This window comes from Coregonus lavaretus, assembly GCF_964263955.1.
Source record: "Coregonus lavaretus genome assembly, chromosome: 16".
In the NCBI taxonomy this organism is placed as follows: domain Eukaryota; kingdom Metazoa; phylum Chordata; class Actinopteri; order Salmoniformes; family Salmonidae; genus Coregonus; species Coregonus lavaretus.
Genome location: NC_140003.1, coordinates 17142472 through 17164981, shown reverse-complemented (window position 1 = coordinate 17164981; position 22510 = coordinate 17142472). Strand labels below are relative to the sequence as shown.

At 40.7% G+C, this 22510-nt stretch overlaps 1 protein-coding gene across 9 annotated transcripts in view; it reads left to right on the top strand.

Annotated features, from left to right (window-relative positions):
* Positions 1-17105, top strand: part of LOC311144166 (muscleblind-like protein 2a) — a 32424-nt gene extending 15319 nt beyond the window's left edge. The window contains exons 3-11 of one of the 9 annotated variants that reach the window (XM_084180164.1): positions 9369-9533; positions 9647-9871; positions 10039-10293; positions 13401-13454; positions 13843-13996; positions 14262-14297; positions 14847-14882; positions 15787-15881; positions 17010-17105. In XM_084180164.1, the coding sequence (XP_084036290.1) occupies positions 9369-9533; positions 9647-9871; positions 10039-10293; positions 13401-13454; positions 13843-13996; positions 14262-14297; positions 14847-14882; positions 15787-15881; positions 17010-17024 (1035 nt within the window). In that variant the 3' untranslated portion in view covers positions 17025-17105. Of the gene's footprint in view, positions 1-9368; positions 9555-9646; positions 9872-10038; positions 10294-13400; positions 13455-13842; positions 13997-14261; positions 14298-14846; positions 14883-15786; positions 15882-17009 lie in introns of all 9 variants that reach the window. The other 8 variants (XM_084180163.1, XM_084180168.1, XM_084180166.1 and 5 more) reach the window with 8 other exon arrangements.
* The last annotated feature ends 5405 nt before the right edge of the window (positions 17106-22510 follow it).

Genomic DNA, 22510 nt, shown 5'->3' with positions numbered 1-22510 from the left:
ATTAGTTAAATAAAGTCCACCTGTGTGCAATCTAAGTGTCACATGATCTGTCACATGATCTCAGTATACAGTGGGGAAAAAAAGTATTTAGTCAGCCACCAATTGTGCAAGTTCTCCCACTTAAAAAGATGAGAGAGGCCTGTAATTTTCATCATAGGTACACATCAACTATGACAGACAAATTGAGAAAAGAAAATCCAGAAAATCACATTGTAGGATTTTTAATGAATTTATTTGCAAATTATGGTGGAAAATAAGTATTTGGTCACCTACAAACAAGCAAGATTTCTGGCTCTCACAGACCTGTAACTTCTTCTTTAAGAGGCTCCTCTGTCCTCCACTCGTTACCTGTATTAATGGCACCTGTTTGAACTTGTTATCAGTATAAAAGACACCTGTCCACAACCTCAAACAGTCACACTCCAAACTCCACTATGGTCAAGACCAAAGAGCTGTCAAAGGACACCAGAAACAAAATTGTAGACCTGCACCAGGCTGGGAAGACTGAATCTGCAATAGGTAAGCAGCTTGGTTTGAAGAAATCAACTGTGGGAGCAATTATTAGGAAATGGAAGACATACAAGACCACTGATAATCTCCCTCGATCTGGGGCTCCACGCAAGATCTCACCCCGTTGGGTCAAAATGATCACAAGAACGGTGAGCAAAAATCCCAGAACCACACGGGGGGACCTAGTGAATGACCTGCAGAGAGCTGGGACCAAAGTAACAAAGCCTACCATCAGTAACACACTACGCCGCCAGGGACTCAAATCCTGCAGTGCAAGACATGTCCCCCTGCTTAAGCCAGTACATGTCCAGGCCCATCTGAAGTTTGCTAGAGTGCATTTGGATGATCCAGAAGAGGATTGGGAGAATGTCATATGGTCAGATGAAACCAAAATAGAACATTTTGGTAAAAACTCAACTCGTCGTGTTTGGAGGACAAAGAATGCTGAGTTGCATCCAAAGAACACCATACCTACTGTGAAGCATGGGGGTGGAAACATCATGCTTTGGGGCTGTTTTTCTGCAAAAGGACCAGGACGACTGATCCGTGTAAAAGAAAGAATGAATGGGGCCATGTATCGTGAGATTTTGAGTGAAAACCTCCTTCATTGAAGATGAAACGTGGCTGGGTCTTTCAGCATGACAATGATCCCAAACACACCGCCCGGGCAACGAAGGAGTGGCTTCATAAGAAGCATTTCAAGGTCCTGGAGTGGCCTAGCCAGTCTCCAGATCTCAACCCCATAGAAAATCTTTGGAGGGAGTTGAAAGTCTGTGTTGCCCAGCGACAGCCCCAAAACATCACTGCTCTAGAGGAGATCTGCATGGAGGAATGGGCCAAAATACCAGCAACAGTGTGTGAAAACCTTGTGAAGACTTACAGAAAACGTTTGACCTGTGTCATTGCCAACAAAGTATTGAGAAACTTTTGTTATTGACCAAATACTTATTTTCTACCATAATTTGCAAATAAATTCATAAAAAATCCTACAATGTGATTTTCTGGAGAAAAAAAATCTCATTTTGTCTGTCATAGTTGACGTGTACCTATGATGAAAATTACAGGCCTCTCTCATCTTTTTAAGTGGGAGAACTTGCACAATTGGTGGCTGACTAAATACTTTTTTTCCCCACTGTATATACACCTGTTCTGAAAGGCCCCAGAGTCTGCAACACCACTAAGCAAGGGGCACCACCAAGCAAGCGGCACCATGAAGACCAAGGAGCTCTCCAAACAGGTCAGGGACAAAGTTGTGGAGAAGTACAGATCAGGGTTGGGTTATAAAAAAATATCTGAAACTTTGAACATCCCACGGAGCACCATTAAATCCATAATTAAAAATGGAAAGAATATGGTACCACAACAAACCTGCCAAGAGAGGGCCGCCCACCAAAACTCACGGACCAGGCAAGGAGGGCATTAATCAGAGAGGCAACAAAGAGACCAAAGATAACCCTGAAGGAGCTTCAAATCTCCGCAGCGGAGATTGGAGTATCTGTCCAAATAAAAAAATATGCAAACAAGTTTGGTGTTCGCCAAATGGCATGTGGGAGACTCCCCAAACATATGGAAGAAGGTACTCTGATCAGATGAGACTAAAATTGAGCTTTTTGGCCATCAAGGAAAACGCTATGTCTGGCACAAACCCAACACCTCTCATCACCCTGAGAACACCATCCCCACAGTGAAGCATGGTGGTGGCAGCATCATGCTGTGGGGATGTTTTTCATCGGCAGGGACTGGGAAACTGGTCAGAATTGAAGGAATGATGGATGGCGCTAAATACAGGGAAATTCTTAAGGGAAACCTGTTTGTCTTCCAGAGATTTGAGACTGGGACGGAGGTTCACCTTCCAGCAGGACAATGACCCTAAGCATACTGCTAAAGCAACACTTGAGTGGTTTAAGGGGAAACATTTAAATGTATTGGAATGGCCTAGTCAAAGCCCAGACCTCAATCCAATTGAGAATCTGTGGTATGACTTAAAGATTGCTGTACACCAGCGGAACCCATCCAACTTGAAGGAGCTGGAGCAGTTTTGCCTTGAAGAATGGGCAAAAATCCCAGTGGCTAGATGTGCCAAGCTTATAGAGACATAACCCAAGAGCCTTGCAGCTGTAATTGCTGCAAAATATTGTTTGTTTCACAATAAAAAATAGTTTGCATCTTCAAAGTGGTAGGCATGTTGTGTAAATCAAATGATACAAACCCCACAAAAATCAATTTTAATTAAAATGCCAAGGGGGGTGAATACTTTCGCAAGCCACTGTATATGGTACGTGGGCTTAATAGGGACGTTTACCCTATCCCAAACAGTACTGAGGAGCAAATATGAATTGTGTATTTTGTGCTCAGGCCACTCCCCAGCATTTCGGGCTGTTTTGTTTATTGTGTGGTGTTTAACATTCAGTGTGTGGGTGGGGTGGCCAGCACAGCACAGCACATGCTGTTATACTGGGATTAGTCAAATTTATCTGCTTCACGTCTGCTGCTGCGCTAACAAAGATTTATGAACAGAGCTTCCATCAGATACAGTACATCACAAAAAGGGCTACTCTGTTTCGTGAGCTTGTACTTTTATTGGCCAGTAGATCATGTATTGTGTATCCTGTTTTAGATGTGGAGGGTTTAGGCTACTCCAAGGGAAAACATAAAACCTTCTCTTGTTATTCTGTGATACCTCATCCAAATAGCCTAACGTTGAAGGCAGCTATTTATTCTCCTCTCACAATGTAATCTGAGACAATGTGTGATATGACATTGATATTCTATTATGTAAATTGATCACTGAACATCTGCCTCATATTAAGGGTGACTTTGGCATTAGGTGGGTGAGACATGAATAATGCATCATTGTGAAATGAAATTCTCTAAAGCCGGTGTAAATCCTATTTTGTTAATAGAGCTCAAATTATTTCTAAACAGTGGCAGAACTTTTAAAAGTTGTTTCTACCCCTGTAAATCCAGCACAACCATCTTGCATTATGAATGCCTCCACCAGTGGCATTCTTCTAGAACAGCTGTGCAGTGAGGACTCGAGCAAAGGCCATCAGAGGGGTGGACCAGGGGTCGACAGAGTCCACGTGTGAAAGGGAATGGAACTCCACCAATGCTTAACATTTCACAGTAGGAACAAGGCTGTCACACCAAACCAGCAGGTGAAAGTAACAGAACCAAAGACAGACTGAGAGAACTACTCTACACCTCATGAAGAGATCAGAGCTACAGTACATGAGATCTCTACACTCCTTTCTTATGATGAGGGGGGCTACTACATCACTACCTCACCCCTAGTCAGCCCTCTCCCTCAGCAGTCAGCACCTGCACCACCTTCCTTTCAGAAGTAATGCGAATTGAGGCTCCTGTTCATCACCCAGAGTCATTATTTCTGATTTCCTGTATTCCTCCCTCATTCACGGCAGTCTTGTCAGTGTTTTTACAGTAGCTGAGACTGCCGTGCCCCATAAGACCGTGTGCTCCCTTTTAATGCGTTGAGGACCAGGAAATGCCATGAAAGGCCATGCATTGTACAGATGAAAACACTATTGTATTAAGCCTAATGGCTTCAGACCCAGAATTCCCCCAGAAATCTACAGTACCTCCTCTGTTCCCTATACTCACTCAATTTACATAAATCTATAGGCTAGTATGGTATGCTTACCGTTGCATGCGTCTCCCAAAGACCTTTCTGTGCTGCTAACGTCATTATCATTGGTTATTTATACTCACTCCTAGCCTAAGCACTAATTATTGATTCAACATTTCCTCTTAACCTGAATAATGTATATTCACGTCAATATTATTTGCATCAATTAAAGCATTTATTGGAAAGGAATACGGCACACGCACTTGTAAATGGATCTTGGATGACATTGTGCCTGTTCCACTCTCCACTCTGTGTGTGTAAAATAGTTTCTGTTAAGATGTTAGTTTTAGGCACTCAGAGGATCAATATGCCTTCTTCAGAAAAGCAGAAAATTATACTAGACCTTTCATTACATTATACTACAATGAGAATGTACGTATCCTAAGTTCAAGTGTAAATAACGAGTTAAACATCTGGCTGATTAGTGAAGAGTTGTAACCATATTTAGACTTCACAAGCCAGCATGTTGTGTTTTTATTCTACCTACTTCCTGTTGGGCATGACTATGTAGCCTACCAGACAAAGCCATGATATCAGAGAAACAAAAGAGCACCTTAGCAGATAGCCATTGTAGCCTACACTCTTAGAAAAAAGGGTTCCAAAAGGGTTCTGCAGCTGTCCCCATAGGAGAACCCTTTTTGGTTCAAGGTAGAATCCTTTTTGGTTCCAGGAAGAACTCTTTTGGGTTCCATGTAGAACCCTGGAAAGGGTTCTACATGGAACCCAAAAGGGTTCTACCTGGAACCAAAAGGGTTCTACCTGGAACCAAAAGGGTTCTACCTGGAACCAAAAAGGGTTCTCCTATGAGGACAGCTGCAGAACCCTTTTGGTTTCTACGAGTGTAGATGCCTTCATGCATGTGAGTATGAGCAGTTGGTGATTGTTGGTTCATGTGCTACACGGTTTTCACATTCCAGGCTCATCCAGCATCCTGTTCATGACATCAAAGCCCTCACCACTACCACCTGGAGAGAGAGCTGGAGCTGAGCAGGGCTATAGCAGCCAGAGAATAGCTGTTAGGAACCTAAAGGGAGATAGGCTGCTCTGCTGCTCAATATCGGATTCAGTGAAGCAGCGAGAGCCTCTCGTGCTCTTTTACATTACGGTGTATGGCATTTGTTGGTGTAGGTTGCTGTTGATGTTTGCTGAAGTGGCACACAGTGCGGTGTGGGCCTTTGCCCCCCTGATGTGGATTAGGCTGTGGGCTGTGCAGTATTGAGTTAGTGTGAGAGCTGGGTGGGTGAGCGTGTGGCCTAGCTGCAGGAGCTCACTGCAGATGATATGATGTGGGAGAGCAGGAAAACAGGAGGAGGGAAGGCGGGTAATGTGTTTGGAATTAGCACTCTCACTGCAGTGGAAAGCCAGGCTTAAGAGACAACAGCTCAGCTATGTTATTAGCATATTAATTTCTAGTTTCTCAGCAGTTTTTGTTATAGCCCATCTGTAGGATTATTAGAGGAGACACAAACACACAGGCTATTGAATTACCCCGGGGAATATGAGGTAAGTCTGAGTCTGTGTGTTTATTTACAAGGTGTAGCCATGTGAGAGAGAATGTGAAAGTGAAACATAGACCATTGTAAATAGGCCTACATGTTGACTTTGAAATGTCCCAATTGTTGCCTTTTATTAAATAGAGGCAAATATGAATCCGATCAGCTCCAGAAAAGTGTCCCACTAACGGATATCAACAGAACTTATGGAGCCAGTGGAGGATTTCCCATTATTGTTTCTCATTGTGTCAACCTAGGCTACCTGACACATCTATGAGCTCTCAACCAAACGAATCCAAATGCAGCTCTCCCACCACAACCATTCCCATGAGGCATTTAACACTCACTGAACAATTATCCTTTTATCCTGCTGCAGTATTCACACCTCCTCTGGTTGCGTTCGAAATGGAACGCTACACCGACACAAAGCATTCTCCTTAATTTAAGTGCTCCGCTAATGAATCAGCCCATTACTCTAGAGCTGTAGAAAATTAAAACTGCTGATTGTCAATTGCACAAAGAGTACAAATGTAGATCCCATTTCTATGGCTCACTATTTTGTTGGGATCATTTCTAGTCTTCACATAGGCTACTGTCGTTAAATGTTGTCATGTGAAATAGCCTCTGCAATAGCCAAACCTGGGATTCTAGACTTAAACCAGACACTTCAACTAGGCTACCTGCAGCTCTCTGTAAACCTTAGACAATTCTGATGTCTGGCCGTCTCCAATTCTGGCCAAGGTACCACTATCATCCTCCCACACCTGAGAAAGATATTACGCTCTTTTAAGCGCAGATAAGAGACCAGTGTGTGGGCTCTGCTCTCTTGTCAGAAAGCAATTGTTACCACTTTGCCCGCTTCCTGGCCTGGCATCAAACTCCAGGATGTCTGGGGCGACCAGAGACTTTTAGCAGCCAGCAGAAATAGTTGAGGACAAGGCTGGGTTATCGGGATATTGTGGCTCAAATAGAGCCTTAAGTTGATAGATAACATGAGCTATCTGGGACAGGCCAGAGTACAGACTAAAGCACTTTTTGAGTTGTGCACCTAGGAATAAAGGCTATTACTGTACCAACCTTCAAGGGGAAGGAATTGGGCTAATGGTAGTAGTTCCACAGATCTTTTTAAGTGTACCTACCTACTCTGTTCATACTGATTGTTCAAAGGTATCTATTGAAGATGCTGTGGGTGTCAAGGAGAAAGATTGAAAAAGCGTATTTGTCAAACTGATGACATGATTTATTCTTCAGAGACTAGATACATGGCTGTGTTTTGTGAGGGGTGAACAGGGAGCCTGTGTTGTTTGTCACAGCTGCATGTATGCTCTTCACATCTCAAAATAATTCAGACCCTCTCATTTGCCATGAATGGAAGACACGTAAATGAGGGGCCTGGGTAAGAAAGCCAATTTGAACTCATGCATCCCTAAAGGACTTGGAACCTTTGTTAATGAAGAACACAGAACTGTGTTTTAGCTCTTTTGTTGGCTGAATAAACAGTTTGTCTGTGTCTCATTAATGTGGAATAGACTTCCATTGATATAATGGAAGTCTGTGTGTGTGTGTGTGTGTGTGTCCATAGCAAAGGCTGACAAAAGCAGTGTCTGCTTCCCATTCATTGAATAAGCATCATGACTCAGTTAGCGCAGGAAATGCCGAGTTTGCAGTAGCCTATGCTGTGTTTTACTTTAGCCAAATGTTGTTATTCGAATGATCTCGTCTGGGAGCCACAGTCGATCAGGACTGGTAGGCAAAGAGGTCAGGCCAAATTCCATTACGCAATAGCTTGACTTTAACCCTGATCCAAACCCTAACTTTGATATCTGGCAACTTTCCAAAAGGGTTTGTCATTCCCTTATAAAATGATGTGGCGGTCCATGTGGGCGTTCCCTGGTAATCATTTATATCAATCTCAGGGGAGCGTCACAAATGAGTTCAGTAGCTCTAATCTGTTTACGAAATTAGTTCCATTGACATGAATTATTGAAGGATTTCCTCATTTGAATATGTAGGACATAGACAGCTAATCTCTCATTAATTCACTCTTTTGACTGACAGCGATATCACTGCTTTAATGATTTGCCAGCAAAATATTATTTAGTGTAACTCAAGTTCAGGTGGCTGTCTAATTCAAGTCCCTGCTACTCAGAAGTGAGCTACTCTACTTGTGTGAAAAATATTTAGCAATGGGTTTGAGGTCAGGCTAAGAATCATTGCCGGGTCAAGTGAGCAGAGCTGAGTACAGGATGCTATCAGGCTGACATCTGAATTGTTGTGAATGGACTTTGGATTCTACTGTTCCATTACAAAGAGGATGGGATGTCAGTGTGAAGAGATTCCCTACGTTGGCAAGCTCAGAGACATTTTCTGGCCATTCAGCTTTCCCCTAAGCCTCTTTTAGCTGGTAGGTTTCAAGCCTACGGCTAGTTAGCAATAGTGCAGTGGGTCACAGCTAGCTTTCTTGTCCTTTATTCATCATCCTACACAACCATCCTTCATTATGTAACATTAGCCTATTGAACACTAGCCTACTACAAGGTCTACTTGATCAGTGACCACCTCATAATGTGTAGGCTGTAGGCTACTGATTTCCTGCTAAATTAAAAGTTTTGGCCTATCAATCAACTTTGTACATTATTATTCTCATAAATGACTCATAGTGTGTCTGTGGATTACCTCCTGATCATAGAAGCACTTATGAAGCACTTATGACAAAAGAGTGTTTCAAACATTTTTCTGTTCCATTACTCTGCAAGAATCCATCCCCTATGTGCTTTTGTCGTAGGGAACAATGTTCTCCTCTCTGTCAATCATACTGCCTCTGTGCCATAACAATAGCATCATCAAAACTACCTCACTATCTGTCCCCACAGAAAAACATATTGAGTGTGAAGGCGTGATTCTTTGTCACCATGATTGTGTTCCTGTGATATTGCATTGTGTCCTGTCCTCTGAGCTGAATGGTTTTGGTCTGAGAGGAGTGAGGTACTGTATGTTCAGGACATTTTTTTACAAAGAAATGCTGAAAATACAGTGTTTCTATGTCAAATGGTTTTGTTATATTTCAGTCTTCTGTGATGTTTATAAAGTGTAATATTGGGATACAAACTCAAAAAATCATACATTTCAACTCTATATCTGACATGGTACAGATATATATATTTTTTCTCCCCAATTACGATCTTGTCTCATTGCTGCAACTCCCCAACGGGCTCGGGAGAAGCAAAGGTCAAGTCATGCGTCCTCCGAAACGTGACCCGCCGAACCGCAGTTCTTAACACCCGCCCGCTTAATTTGGAAGCACCAATGTGTCAGAGGAAACACTGTTCAACTGATGATCGAAGTCAACCTGCAGGCCCCCATAAGGAGTCGCTAGAGCGCGATAAGCCAAGTAAAGCCCGGCCAACACTGGGCCAATTGAGCGCCACCCTATGGGACTCCCGGTCACGGCCGGTTGTGACACAGCCTGGTATCGAACCCGGGTTTGTAGTGACGTCTCAAGCACTGTGATGCAGTGCCTTAGTCTGCTGCGCCACTCGGGAGGCCCTATGTCTTCTTTTTTTAAGCCCATTACCATGTGTGAATACTTTTGTTTCTAACTAGATTGGTTTAAGACTACCAAGAAACACTGTGTGACCCTGATTTAGCCCACTGCAGTAAAAGGTTCAGGGAATTTTTCTTTATCTAATAGTTGGCTTTTTTGTGTGTTCTTACTCTAGGGTCGATGTTCAAGAGAAAACTGTAAGTACCTTCATCCACCTTCGCATTTAAAAACCCAGCTAGAGATTAACGGACGCAACAACCTCATCCAGCAGAAGACGGCAGCAGCCATGCTGGCCCAGCAGATGCACTTCATGATCCCAGGCACAAGCATGCAGCCTGTAGTAAGTTACTCATATTCAGTAGTAAGTACAGTTTATTATACACCAAAACTCAGATCCTTCATTTCAGGCGTGTAGTAGTGTTTTTACTGACTGTTGTCCCTTCCCTTTCACAGCCTACGTTCAATGTAAACCAGGGGCTTGGTACGAACCCTGGTCTCAGCTACTCTCCATATCTTACACCCATGACCTCCATGAACCATGGGATGAGCCTGATGCCCACAGAGATGCTCCCCAGTACCCAAGTCATGGTCCCTGGAAGCCCCCCTGTCACAGTCCAGAGCTCCAACTCGTCCTCCTCTTCCCCCTCACAGAAGCTGCTGCGCACCGACAAACTGGAGGTATCAAGTCACCTTCACACAAACAAGAACAAGGCCATATTATTGTCTGATATATGCTGTATATATACATTCATTATGGAATGCCTGTTGAGTGTGGCAAACAGGGTACATTGCCAGGGTGCTCTACCGTTCTCAGTCTCCCTCCCTGTGTGGTTGTCGTACTGTAGGTGTGTCGTGAGTTTCAGCGGGGGAACTGTGCGCGAGGCGAGACGGACTGCCGCTTCGCCCACCCCAGCGACAACCCCATGATCGACACCAGCGACAACACGGTCACCGTCTGCATGGACTACATCAAGTCGCGCTGCTCCAGGGAGAAGTGCAAGTACTTCCACCCCCCTGCTCACTTACAGGCCAAAATCAAAGCCTCTCAACACCAGGTCAACCAATCGACTGTGGCAGCTCAGGCAGCAGCTGCAGCCATGGTAAGATGCTTCCCTCCAGACGCGTGGACAGCAGCTTAGAGCACACACTATTGGCTAGTATAGCTTCTGTATTGTAGGATTCCTTCTTAATTAAGTGCAACTTGTCCTATTTATTTTTAATACAATGTATTCTACATTCACAGCAGTAGGCTTACTGTCTTAATCCTATTCAATTACCCACTGTTGGTTGATTAAACAACATCATAGAATGTGGAGCACCGCTTTATTTTTTATATATGAAGTAGCTTCATGAAACATTAAAGACTGTTACATCTAATATACGCTCTTAAGACTGGCAGCTGCCCAATATGCAGTAGTCCTCAAGTTGCCTTTAAACTGTCACATAGCATAACCATTCATTTGCGTACAGTGCGTTCCCGAAATTATTGACACCCCTAATAAAGATGAGTAAAAAAGCTATATTGTATGCTAAAAATATTGGGAAATTATATTATTTTATACTAATACAATTGCTCAGAGAAAGAGATTTTGTTTAACAAGTAAGAATTTGTCTTCTCAAAAAGGTAGGTGTTAAAAATATTGACACCCCTGTTTTCAATATCTTTCAATACCTTACCTTGCGAGGATAACGGCATTGGGAGGGATCTTAGACCATTCCTTCTTACAGAATCCTTCCAGATCCATGATATCCTTCGTCTGCGCTTATGGACTGCACCACAGGTTTTCAATGGGGTTCAAGTCCGGAGACTGAGAAAATTGTGATTTTGTGGCCAATTAACAATTTCTTTGTGGATTTTGATGTGTGCTTGGGGTTATTGTCTTGCTGGTGTGCGTGGCCAAAGAGCTCTATTTTCATGTCATCTGACCAAAGCACCGGTTCCAATCCAAGTGCCAATGCTGTTTAGCAAACTCCAGGCATTTACATTTGTTACATTTGTGGCCACGCACACCAGTGGTGGGTTTGGAGTCTAAATAAGGATGCATGAGCAGAAAATAACCTCATACCTTCTGTAAAATATGGTGGTGGATCTTTGATGTTATGGGGCTATTTTGCTTCCATGGTCCTGGGGCCCTTGTTAAGGTCAATGGCATCATAAACTTTACCCAGTACCAGGACATTTTAGCCCAAAACCTGGTTGCCTCTGCCAGGAGGCTGAAACTCGGCCGCAAGTGTGTAAGATCCACTTGCGGCCGAGTTTCAGCCTCCTGGCAGAGGCAACCAGGTTTTGGGCTAAAATGTCCTGGTACTGGGTAAAGTTTATGATGCCATTGACCTTAACAAGGTCAGACAATAACCCCAAGCACACATCAAAATCCACAAATAAATTGTTAATTGGCCATCTCAGTCTCCGGACATGAAACAGGAGGGCAGTCCATAAGCTCAGACAAAGGATATCAAGGATCTGTAAGAATTTTCTATGGAACAGTCTAAGATCCCTCCCGTATGTTCTCCAACTCATAAAACATTTTTTGAAAAAAGGCTCAGTGCCGTTACCCTCGCAAGGTGAGGTATTGAAAGGTACAGAAAACGGGTGTCAATAATTTTTACCCCTACCTTTTTGAGAAAAAAATTGTTTTACTTGTTAAACAAAAACTATTTTTCTGAGCATTAGTATAAAACAATATAATTTCCACACTTGTTTTATTTAGCATACAATATAGCTCAGTATTTGAATGATTTATTTTATAGTCATTTTTGCTCATCTTTATCAAGGGTGTCAATCATTTCAGACCCCACTGTATATCTCCTTATGTGACGCTAACCTTTACCTAGCTAGCTGTTTAACTAAAGATTTGCTTGCTTCCCATGCTTTTTGAAAATCTATGTTCAAATTGCCAGCTACTGCAAAGTTAACCCTGTTTCTATAGCTACTGTCTTGTTTCATCGCGATCTATTGCCTACTGTTGGTTTTGCCTTTATCTTAAACTTCCAACAAGTCTAAGAATAAAGCCGTATCTGCTAATTACTTTGGATTAAGAAAAACATTCATAGATTCACCAGCAACCTTCTAACAGCTGATTCAACAGTTAACATTACTCTCATCAAATGTACGCAATTCACATAATGGCACATTTAGACTTTTATTTTTGCACTTAAAAAACAACATGCATGGCCTTTCATAGAATGTGCTGTATCTTCCACCCTAGCTCTGCTATTTTCCATTCCTCCATGTATTTTTATCATCAGTTTTGTGGTCTTAAATTCATTTTTTGCATGGTTTTAGAATGACTTAATACTGCCGTAATACAGTGATAGTATTACTAGAGAGTTGGTAAATACTTTAGGACCTTGATACGTCTGTAATGCTGAGGGATTTTGTAGTGTAGGGAAGGTATACTTTGAACAGGAAAATGTTGAACTATGAAAGACCAATGTGTTCTTGTGACAAATGTGCCAAGAAATTGAACAAAATGGCAAATTCGATGCCTAATATCATAATAAACAGAGCTCCACATTCTGTGTATAGGTTATCATCAATGCAGTGGGTATAACATTCTCTCTCTGCTCCCTATTTAGTATGTCATTAAAACACACTAGATGACATGAATTAGGCCTAGCTCTCGGTAGAGATACATTTCACAAGGATGACCTCTCACAGTAGCCTAGCTAATGCCTGTTAGCGTTACCTTTTGTCTCCATTTCACATTGACGTGTATCATGTACAATTCTGGTCCTTTAAAGCAATTGTAGGTCAATCAATGCATTATTACAACATTTATTTAGTAGTCCACACTGTATATTCAAATTGATAATGTATTGATAATGATGAACAACTTTTGATTAACTACTGTTGTGTTTTCTACATAGCAAATAACCTTAGTCCCAATGTTGTTGCGCAGTATTGTTGTAATTGTAAATCCTATTAGATTAAGCTATTAACGAGTATAGTAGACGCTTACATACTAATTCAGCAGTCAGTCGTATGTTTCCTTGAATCAGTTAATTTTGTTTATTGTGCATGCCTATTGTTTTGTATGTGGTGGTAAACTGCATTCCGATTATTTTGTTTTGTTTTCTCCTTCTCACCTATCCACAATGCAATGCTGTCCCCATGACGCACCTCTGCTTGCTGTTACCTGTATGTTAATACGCTTGAATCCCATTGGCCCACTGCCATCATGTGCTCGCTGCCTGCTATTAAAAGACTCAGTCGACTGCCAAAGCAATGAAGCGACCCCTCGAGGCAACTGTAGACCTGGTACTTTGACCTTTCACCTTTTGCTTTGCATGTAGCTATTAATTGTACTGTAGCAACTCACAGAATTTAATTTGGCATTTTTGTTTTTACAACCTCTTAAGACTCATCTAGTATGTGTACAAAATCCTTCACCATCAGTTATCCTTCAGTAATTAAATAGGTATTTAAAATGTGTTAAAATGAACAGTATGAAGTTTTAGCCTTTCACTAATTTGATCATAAATGCCTTTATTTTGTCATGTAGTAGTTGTATACAGTTTTGCTCTACTGTTTGGCAATGATTGTACTATTATTTACATATAAAGCTCATAGCCAGTGGATGTTTATAATAGAGCTACTGATAAGTGTTTTGGCTGTGTTGTGTTAACATGTTGTTTGTACTCGACAGGTGTTCCCTCATGGCTGCCTGCAGCCCCTACCAAAGAGACAAGCACTGGAGAAGAGCAACGGGGCCAGCTCCTTCTTCAACCCCAGTATGTTGCACTACCAGCAGGCTCTGGCCAACGCACAGCTCCAGCAGACGTCTGCGTTCTATCCCACAGGTACAGGGCCCACTGTCCCTCTATGACTTGTCCTTTATAATTCCCTCCCTGCTAATGTTTGGTTGGGCATTTATCATGTAGCCTAAAAAGTAGCATATTGTCAGTCAGGTGTCTTTCCTTGTTTTTTTTGCTTTCCTCGTGGTCCGATGTAGCTAGCTAGCTATGATGATTTAATGCAACACCTTATAATTTGAGCTGTACATTTTTGGAAATGATGCACATTTAATGCCACTGTCACATACTTAATAGCTCAATGTCCTGGCAGGCAGATATATCAGTGCTTCCAGATTACATCATCCAGGTTAGTTGAAGGAGATCTGCTTTAATCAAATCTATCAAATTCAGGCCATTGGCCTACATTGCTGTGATACAGTACATGGCTAAGTAGGACACTGTATTATTATACCATTATATCATGAGCTTAGCTCTTTCTCTCAACATGGCCTTCCTCTGACAGCCATAATCAACAGTAACCGCCACTATGCACTCTGGTTAGATGCTTTATCTCACTGCTGAGTTAACTACTATACTGCCTGGCTGCCTTAGCACTGATTCCCATGTCAGTCGATAGGAGCTATTTTATTCAGCATGCACCTCCCCCTTTGGAAAACAGTAATCTATCCACACCCTACACGTACACCCACACACTACACTCCCTAAGACGCATCGTTTCTCATGGGCTTGTTTCTGTGTATTCTCACCAAGCAAAAAACAAACGTGGTTTCCATTGAGGGGTTAATGTCTTGCTTGTATTTGTTTTAGAATGTGTAAAAGCATGCTGAAAACTCTAGCTAACCTGTTTTTCCTCCTTTATTATCCTCTACTCACTTTCCACTGCATAATCACACAGGGTCAGTGTTTTGCATGTCTCCTGCTACCGGCATTGGTAGGTCCCTTGCTTATTTTTTCTATCACCTGTAATGAATGGAGAATATGGGTGGAATGCTCTCGCTGTTAATTTAAAGGACATTCTTGTTATTCCAATGTGCGCTTGGATAAACAGTCTCTGGGTCAGGAGATAAGGTTGTTTATATATGTTAGGTACCAGCACATTTTAAATCACATGTGAGAAAGTGTATTTTATAATACGTTTCGGCATTTTTTTCTGTTAGCCATGTCCCTGACAAAGCTCAAGCCTTCAATTTATACTCTTCACCATCACTCATTGGCCTAATTTTGATTTAATTTAGTTTTTGAATGTCCTTTGTTCTCTGCAGTGATAATTTTACCGTTGTAAATAATACAAATATTCAAAAATTCAAGACATCAGTTACAATCACTGCTGGTTGATTTTTATAGTTCTTCGCTGCTCTGTGGACTAGGACATTTGATCAGTTTCCCAGAGATGTTATCTAAAGTGTCTTGGTCTTTCCTAAAAGATCAAATATATCAAATTACGTTTCCTCTATTTGTATAAAATAGGGAACTTATTTCTAACACAGCAGTGAAAATACCATTCTAATGATCAGATACTGTATGCTATGTAAAACATGCTTTTTGAATGTCATAATTGGACACGTTTAGTATCATGTGACAATCTTCTCTGGGAATCAGACAAATAACTGACAAATTTCCTAAAATAAATCAGCTTTCCTCTATTATTTATCCAATGCTTTCTTGCTTTGCACTGTGATTGCATGCCATCTGCTGGTCTAACCTAATGATGGCTTGCTGCTAATGTTTTACTGTATTCACCATGCAAAAAAATATAGAAAAAAGAAACGTTGCTATGGTTACCATAATGCTCCACCTACCTGTTCATTGCTTCCATGGTTCCCTTCCTGAAAAAGTACCCATGATGTACAGTGCTACGCCTGCTACTGTCTCTGCAGCAACTACTCCTGCCACAAGTGTCCCCTACGCAGCAACAGCACCAGCCAATCAGGTTTGCTCCTTTTAAAGCTTTCTTTCATGAATCCCTGAGCTCTAAATAAGTGCTCGTCATGGCAGCAGGAGACCGTTGTCATCAAAGCATATTTCTCTCCTGCCTGTTGCCTTGTTTGTTATTAGCAAGCTTGACTATCATTATTGTAGATGCTGTATTACATGTAGTAATGACATAAAGCACTTATTTAGAGATCTCCCATCTGCAAATAGTAGTTGTGTTGTGTTGCATAATTTCCTTAATTGTTTTTCGCATGTTTTTGCTTTATTTAGTGTCAAGTGCCCCTTATTTAATTCACGCGTTACTATAATTCTGTCAAGCGAGGGAAAAAAGAAAACAAAATATATTGGTTGAAGCAGCCTAAATTAGCACCTCAGACTAAAGAGATCAATTGAATGAATGAAAGACCAATGAAGCTCAGACATGGCTGTTATTATCAAAGGAAGGACATACTGTATGTCTTCATGGATGTGTGTGAGTTTGTGACAACGCTGTGCCTGCCCTCTGTTGCCCATTTTAGACTCTTCCACCTGGGGGGCAGGTCAGGTGATGTGCTTCTTTCTTTCCAGCAGGAGAGGAGGGGGCTGGGGTTTGTGTCGGGAGAACACAAAAACATACTTGCCAACCACCAGCCTCCTCCTGCAGCTTATTCTGCTTGATTTGTTTGTCTTTTATTTCTCCCAGGTATTAACATGTAATACATAGTGTACTATTTCAGTTTGTTTTTGTCGTTGAGACTTGCAACATTTTAGTTTTAGCAATAACTTTGGTATGTAGACTACTGCCTCAGCTCTGAATCTTATCTGAAAGGTTCCTAACATCAACCGAATTTTGTTTGTTTTACATGTGGGATTCAAATGTATTTTTACTCATGGGTTTCTTTGTTTCTTCAGCATTATATGATTATACTGGTCACAGTTTTGCTACTGTTCTACTTCTGCAAATAAGAACCCTTTTTCTTTAATCATATACCGCCATAACTCTTCTACAACACTATATCAGTATTGTGTTTGCCACCAAAGAATGTACTGGAACTGTAACCTGGACCTAAGGGCAATCGGTCATGTTCATTGTGAATGCCACCATTGAGTAACATGATGTCTCTCTCAATCTCTGCTTCTAAAACAGATAATCCTCAAGTAACCAACAAGGAAGGAACAGAGTGTCAAGACGCTCCTCTTAGAGGCCCTAAACAGCCCTTCTGTAAATACTACTTTTGCTCCACACGAGAACTACAGCAACCTGCATGCTGAGAAGAAGATTACTGAGGAAATGTATAACATTGAGCTATGTTAAAATATACAAATTATATACCTGTATTGCTAGGACTAATATCATTACTGATATGTAAATGACAGATTTATTATATGTATACACACATGATTGGGGATTGTGAAGATTTAATCGTAGAGGTATTCAACGATTACTTTTATTTCCTTTTTAGTGTTTTGTTAAAAGTGCACAACACTCATCCAATTCAAACCTAACTTTTTAGCAGATAATGATTGTGCATCTAAGTGCTTGATTGCTTTTATTTAAAACACAGACCATTGGAAAGCGCTCTTCTTTATACACCATATACAAATTGCATTTGGCTTGTGAGTCAGGCTAGAAAGAGTGTCCTTCTTACTCTTGTAAAGGATGAATGTGACAGAGGATAGCCTGTTGTTGTTTACCTTGTGGTTATTCTCTGAGTACAGGATCACTGCTCCCCCTCCTGGTGTGCCTTGGCCTCTACGGAGGAACAACCAATTGAGTGAGCCTCAGCAAACCCAATGATAATAGCAGAAAATGAATTTCTCTACCTTATGGCAATGATATAATCAGCCACTAATTCCAGAAATGATCAAGGAATCTAGCTACCACTGTTTCTACGTTTCTGTCTGCGCTGCACTGTTTGCGTTATGTCTCTTTGGTTAGGGTTTTAGTTGGGCCTTGTTTTGGCATCCATCAAATCAACACCATATACCAGATGCTGTGCCAATGACCTAGCAGAGTGATGGGTGGGCTGAAAATAAGCCACTTTAGAGGAACTGAAAGGCTGAGTGAGTGTCTGCTGAGCTGTCACGGACATGTGAGGGGTTAGGTGGTCATACTCTTGGTCATAGTGCAGAGGCCACAGACATTAAAGAGGGAGCAGTATGATAAGACTTCAAAGGAAAGACGTGGTGATCCTTGTAAAAAGGCTGACTTACACATGCAAGGAAACCTTGCAGTGACCCGAGGTCACTTATTAATCCTGTCTTATTTTAACTGTAGAAGTGCCTAAAGTAATGTACATAACAAGCATCTTGAAAAGGCTCTGTGTGAAAAATATTCAACTTTGAATAGAAAACCCTCAGTTTCTCAACATACTCCACGGTCTCACAATAATCACAATGAACAACCGTTTGTGTGAGGCGAATTCAGTGCATTGGTAGTCTTTGTACACTGGGTTAGTTTTAGTGCTTTAACTTTTCATTTACTTTCAAGTTTCAATTTCTGGCAGATCTGAACATGGCTGCTTTGGCATGAAGTTCAGTGATTGTTCATTATGTAAAATGGTTTAGCTTAATTCTTCATGAGTTGAAAGTAGTTTGCAACTAAAAAGTGATTGGAGATGAGTTTGGAGAAGCGGATATGTGTTGTGCTTGTATGTTGGTAACTCCTTTGTCTCTTTATACAACTGTCTTTATCATATTCTCATGTTTAGTGCATTGTTATTATAGTCTGTCTAACGTCTTTCGAGTAGAATGTATCACAGTAAATGTTTTAGTGGTAGGACGTGGTCACATAACTAATCACATTGTGCAATGAAACTCATATAACCCTACATATGTTAAGCTTCATTGTATTTACAAACTGGTCTGTAAAACAAGCACTTACAAACACAGACAGATTTACCCACCAATGCACCTGTGCAAAGTCTACACCAGTTATTTACAGTAGGATATAAAGGCAAAACTAAGTTAAAAACATGGAACTATTTACAATGATCTACATGTAACATTATTTGACCTTTTGCTTAAACTTGTATGTTTTATTTGCTCTTGAAAATAACAGTTAAAAACTTCACACAGGTGCAAAGTCTCCTCTGTAGTCCTCTGTAGCTCAATTGGTAGAGCATGGCGCTTGTAACGCCAGGGTAGTGGGTTCGATCCCCGGGACCACCCATACGTAAAAATGTATGCACACATGACTGTAAGTCGCTTTGGATAAAAGCGTCTGCTAAATGGCATATTATAAGTCTAAATCTTGCCCACAGTCTTTCATCCTCCCCTTTACATTTAGTGTGTGAGTGAAATCAGTATGCGTCAAAAATGTATCCAGTATCATGATATTGTCATGGTGTTTGATCAACTCAGACAATCCACAGAAAACTAAAATTACGCATGCTCTTACCATCTTTGTCCTTTTTCATCACTTTTCTTTTTCTTTTCTGAAAAGTTCATTTTTATGTTATGTTTGATGGAAATATATGGAATTTACTTATTTGTTTAACATTAGTTATAGAACAATGTTGTATTCTATTTTAAAATGAATGTAATTTATTAAGCTGAGCTTTGCTCTGCTGGTGGTTCCTCAGATGACCTGTCCTGTCACGTTAGCCTATGAAAAGCCGTCTGTGACCAGGGATGGAATGTTGGAGCTACCAATGGCAAGCTTCCACATCTCATCCTTGTCACTGCCTTGTCACCTATACAGGACAACACACTGCAGTACGAGCAAGGCTGTAGAATTGCTTTTATTATGTATAAAAACAGTTTATTGTATAGGTCACAGTCTACCAAAAAAATTAACATTTAAGTAAATTTACTTTTCATTGTAGTACGGTATAATTTCATAACTATATTAATTTGTCTCTGTGGCAACCTAAAGTTGCAATGACGGAAGCTCTGTATTTTTGTAAATGATGTAATTGTTACGTTTTCTAGAGCACTGTAACACACTAGATTGTATTGCCAGAATCTGAACATTTCCTATTTTATGGCAAAATTATATACAACAATATTTTCAGTATCATAATGCCTTTGTATTACAGTAGTATATTCCTTTTGCATTTGACAGCCTACCCATGACAATTAAATGTCCCTCAATAAATGCTCTAATCTATTCTACCAAAAAGGATCTCTCTAAAGTCCTCTGACAAAGCATAAGGCAAGGGAAAACTCAAAAAGCTGTGTTTTGATGGTTGTTCAGCTGTTTAGAATTGCACTTTGTTCCCAGAATAAAGTTATTTTTAAACTGCAGAAAAAGTATGTTAAACATGTAGTCATGGGTATGGCTAATCTGGCAGTGATACTCTTAAATTATTTCAATTGTTCACTGAAGGCATCTTTCACAAAAAAATGCTCTTTGAAAACGGATGTTAATTTTAATGGTAATTTCAACTCAAGTTTTGCTAAATGTTTCCAATGTTATTATAGCTAGATACAGCTGCACCTGAAAGTCAGTTGATATTTTAGACCACCCAATCAAAAGAGTTGGACTGTCAGAATGTGTTCACTTTTACTGACCCAATGGTAACATGATTCCTACCCACTGGGCACAGACTTCAATTGAACGTATGCTCCATGTTGGTTCAACGTAATTTTGTTGAAATTACGTGGAAACAACGTTGATTCAACCAGTGTGTGCCCTGTGGGTAAGCACTTTCTGAACAGTTGATAAACTGAGCAGACAAACTTATTAGTGAACTTTGCCTTACCTTTGATGTATTGTTCTTAAGTTGTTATGTGTTAAGGTTCATGAAATATAAGGATTGTATTTAGTCTATTGCTTTTAGTGAAATATGCTGTTTTAATTCTCACTACAGACATTTTCATTTTGAGGCCAAAATGGTAGATTGTAAAGAGTGCAGTCAAACACTTTACTGAGAAAAGCTTGATGATGAGAAAACTGGCGGGTGCCATTCTAAATGGCTGTGGTACAATTACTGCAGAGTTGTGCTTAAACTGCTGTGCCAGTGCCACATATGGTTCCATCGGTAATGCCGTACTCTTTAACAGAGGGGAAAAGTACAAACCCTTTCTCATTTTGAATCTGTTCATGTGGCAATTTTTTTATGTTTTATTTGTGCATAATTATGTGCTCTTTTATGATATATATACAGTAGTTTTGTTTTGTGTCAAATCTAATGTAAAAAAAAAAAAGAAATAAAAGTTTAAATAAATGCCATGCTTGTGATGCCTTTGTTTTGGTCATTCACATAGGAAATAATAAGCCTATTTGTTTGGTGTCTTTATATAAGCAGAGGACATGATTTCAAAGGCCTAGATAATGAAATGCACCATCTCAGGAATGCAATTCACATGTTAGTTTTAGTCTTACCCCATTTTCTGGAAAATACATGAATTATTGGGTCTTCTTCTTATGAATATGCTACATTTTTGCAAAAAAATCTTATGCTAAATGTTTGCTATTTTTATTGAATAGTCTGTTTATGCACATCTGCATATGATAACGCAAGCAGATATTGCAAAGACATTGACTCATCCACATGCATCCACATCGTTGTGTCTAGTTATGTATAGGCCTATACAGTCTAGTCCAAGAAGGTACTTTGCTAGAAGAGGTTCCTCTGCTTTCACATTGTGCTGCTGTTTGTTTAAATGACAGCTTAGTCTGGGTACCAGTATTTTTAGCTAACATTCCACTCCTTGCCACTCCTATCATTTGCCAAATAGAGGAGTGGAATGTAATAGCTGAACAGAGAAGGCAACCATGCTTGTTTATGATCTGCTTTCATACTCTTTTGATGCAAGTGATGCTGCTACACAGCTGTCAGCGTTACCATAGCAACAGCATCTGCGCGCACTTTCCTCCTCTTGGATACATATCCTCAAGCTGCTTCTGTGATTGGGTGAGCGCTAGGAGGGTGTCACTTCAGTTACCGAATGATGGGAGATTTTGCACATGAACGGAAATCCAACCCTTTAATTTTACTGGCTGTTTCCGTGTGGCATTCAGATAGTCATGAGTGAGGTTAACAGCAAATATAGGTAGCCATTGGACTCTTTGCACATCTGTCGAGTGGAAAGACCCGTCTCATTTTCGTTGGTACGGAAACCGAGAGGGGACTGGTTGATTACAAGGCGGCGGTGGGTCTCCACCCGAGAGTATGGCGGCCAGGATTGTATTCGTGAACGCTTAAGGAACGGGGAGATGAGAGAGATGGTTAAAAAGCAACGAAACTTATATTAATAGGCCTAACTCTTAAAATTGTATTTATTTATTTATCAACATTTGTTGAGATAAAATGCGCAAGTCTTCTTCCAGAATCCATCAAGAACCGTCCTGTTTTTTCTCCAATGTCTTTGCTGGAGCAAGTTTTTTTTTTTTTTAATGATGCATAGAATGGTGAGCTAAGCAGATGAAAAACCACACGTTTCACATTGTCTAGCGTTTTGATACCTTTTAATGCACATTTTTAAATTGCAATCGTTTCGATGCGCATAGCCTAGTAATCAATGTCTGGTGTGCCTGTGGGAATTTCTACAATGAAATCCATCTTCGGGCAGCGAGTCTTTGTGCTCAGCTTTTTATTTGCCATTGCTGAGCGGTGGTAAGCAAGGCTGTATTTTTTATATCCATTCAAAATGGGACACGAATGAATGCCATTTGCACGGATATATTTTATTCTATGTCGC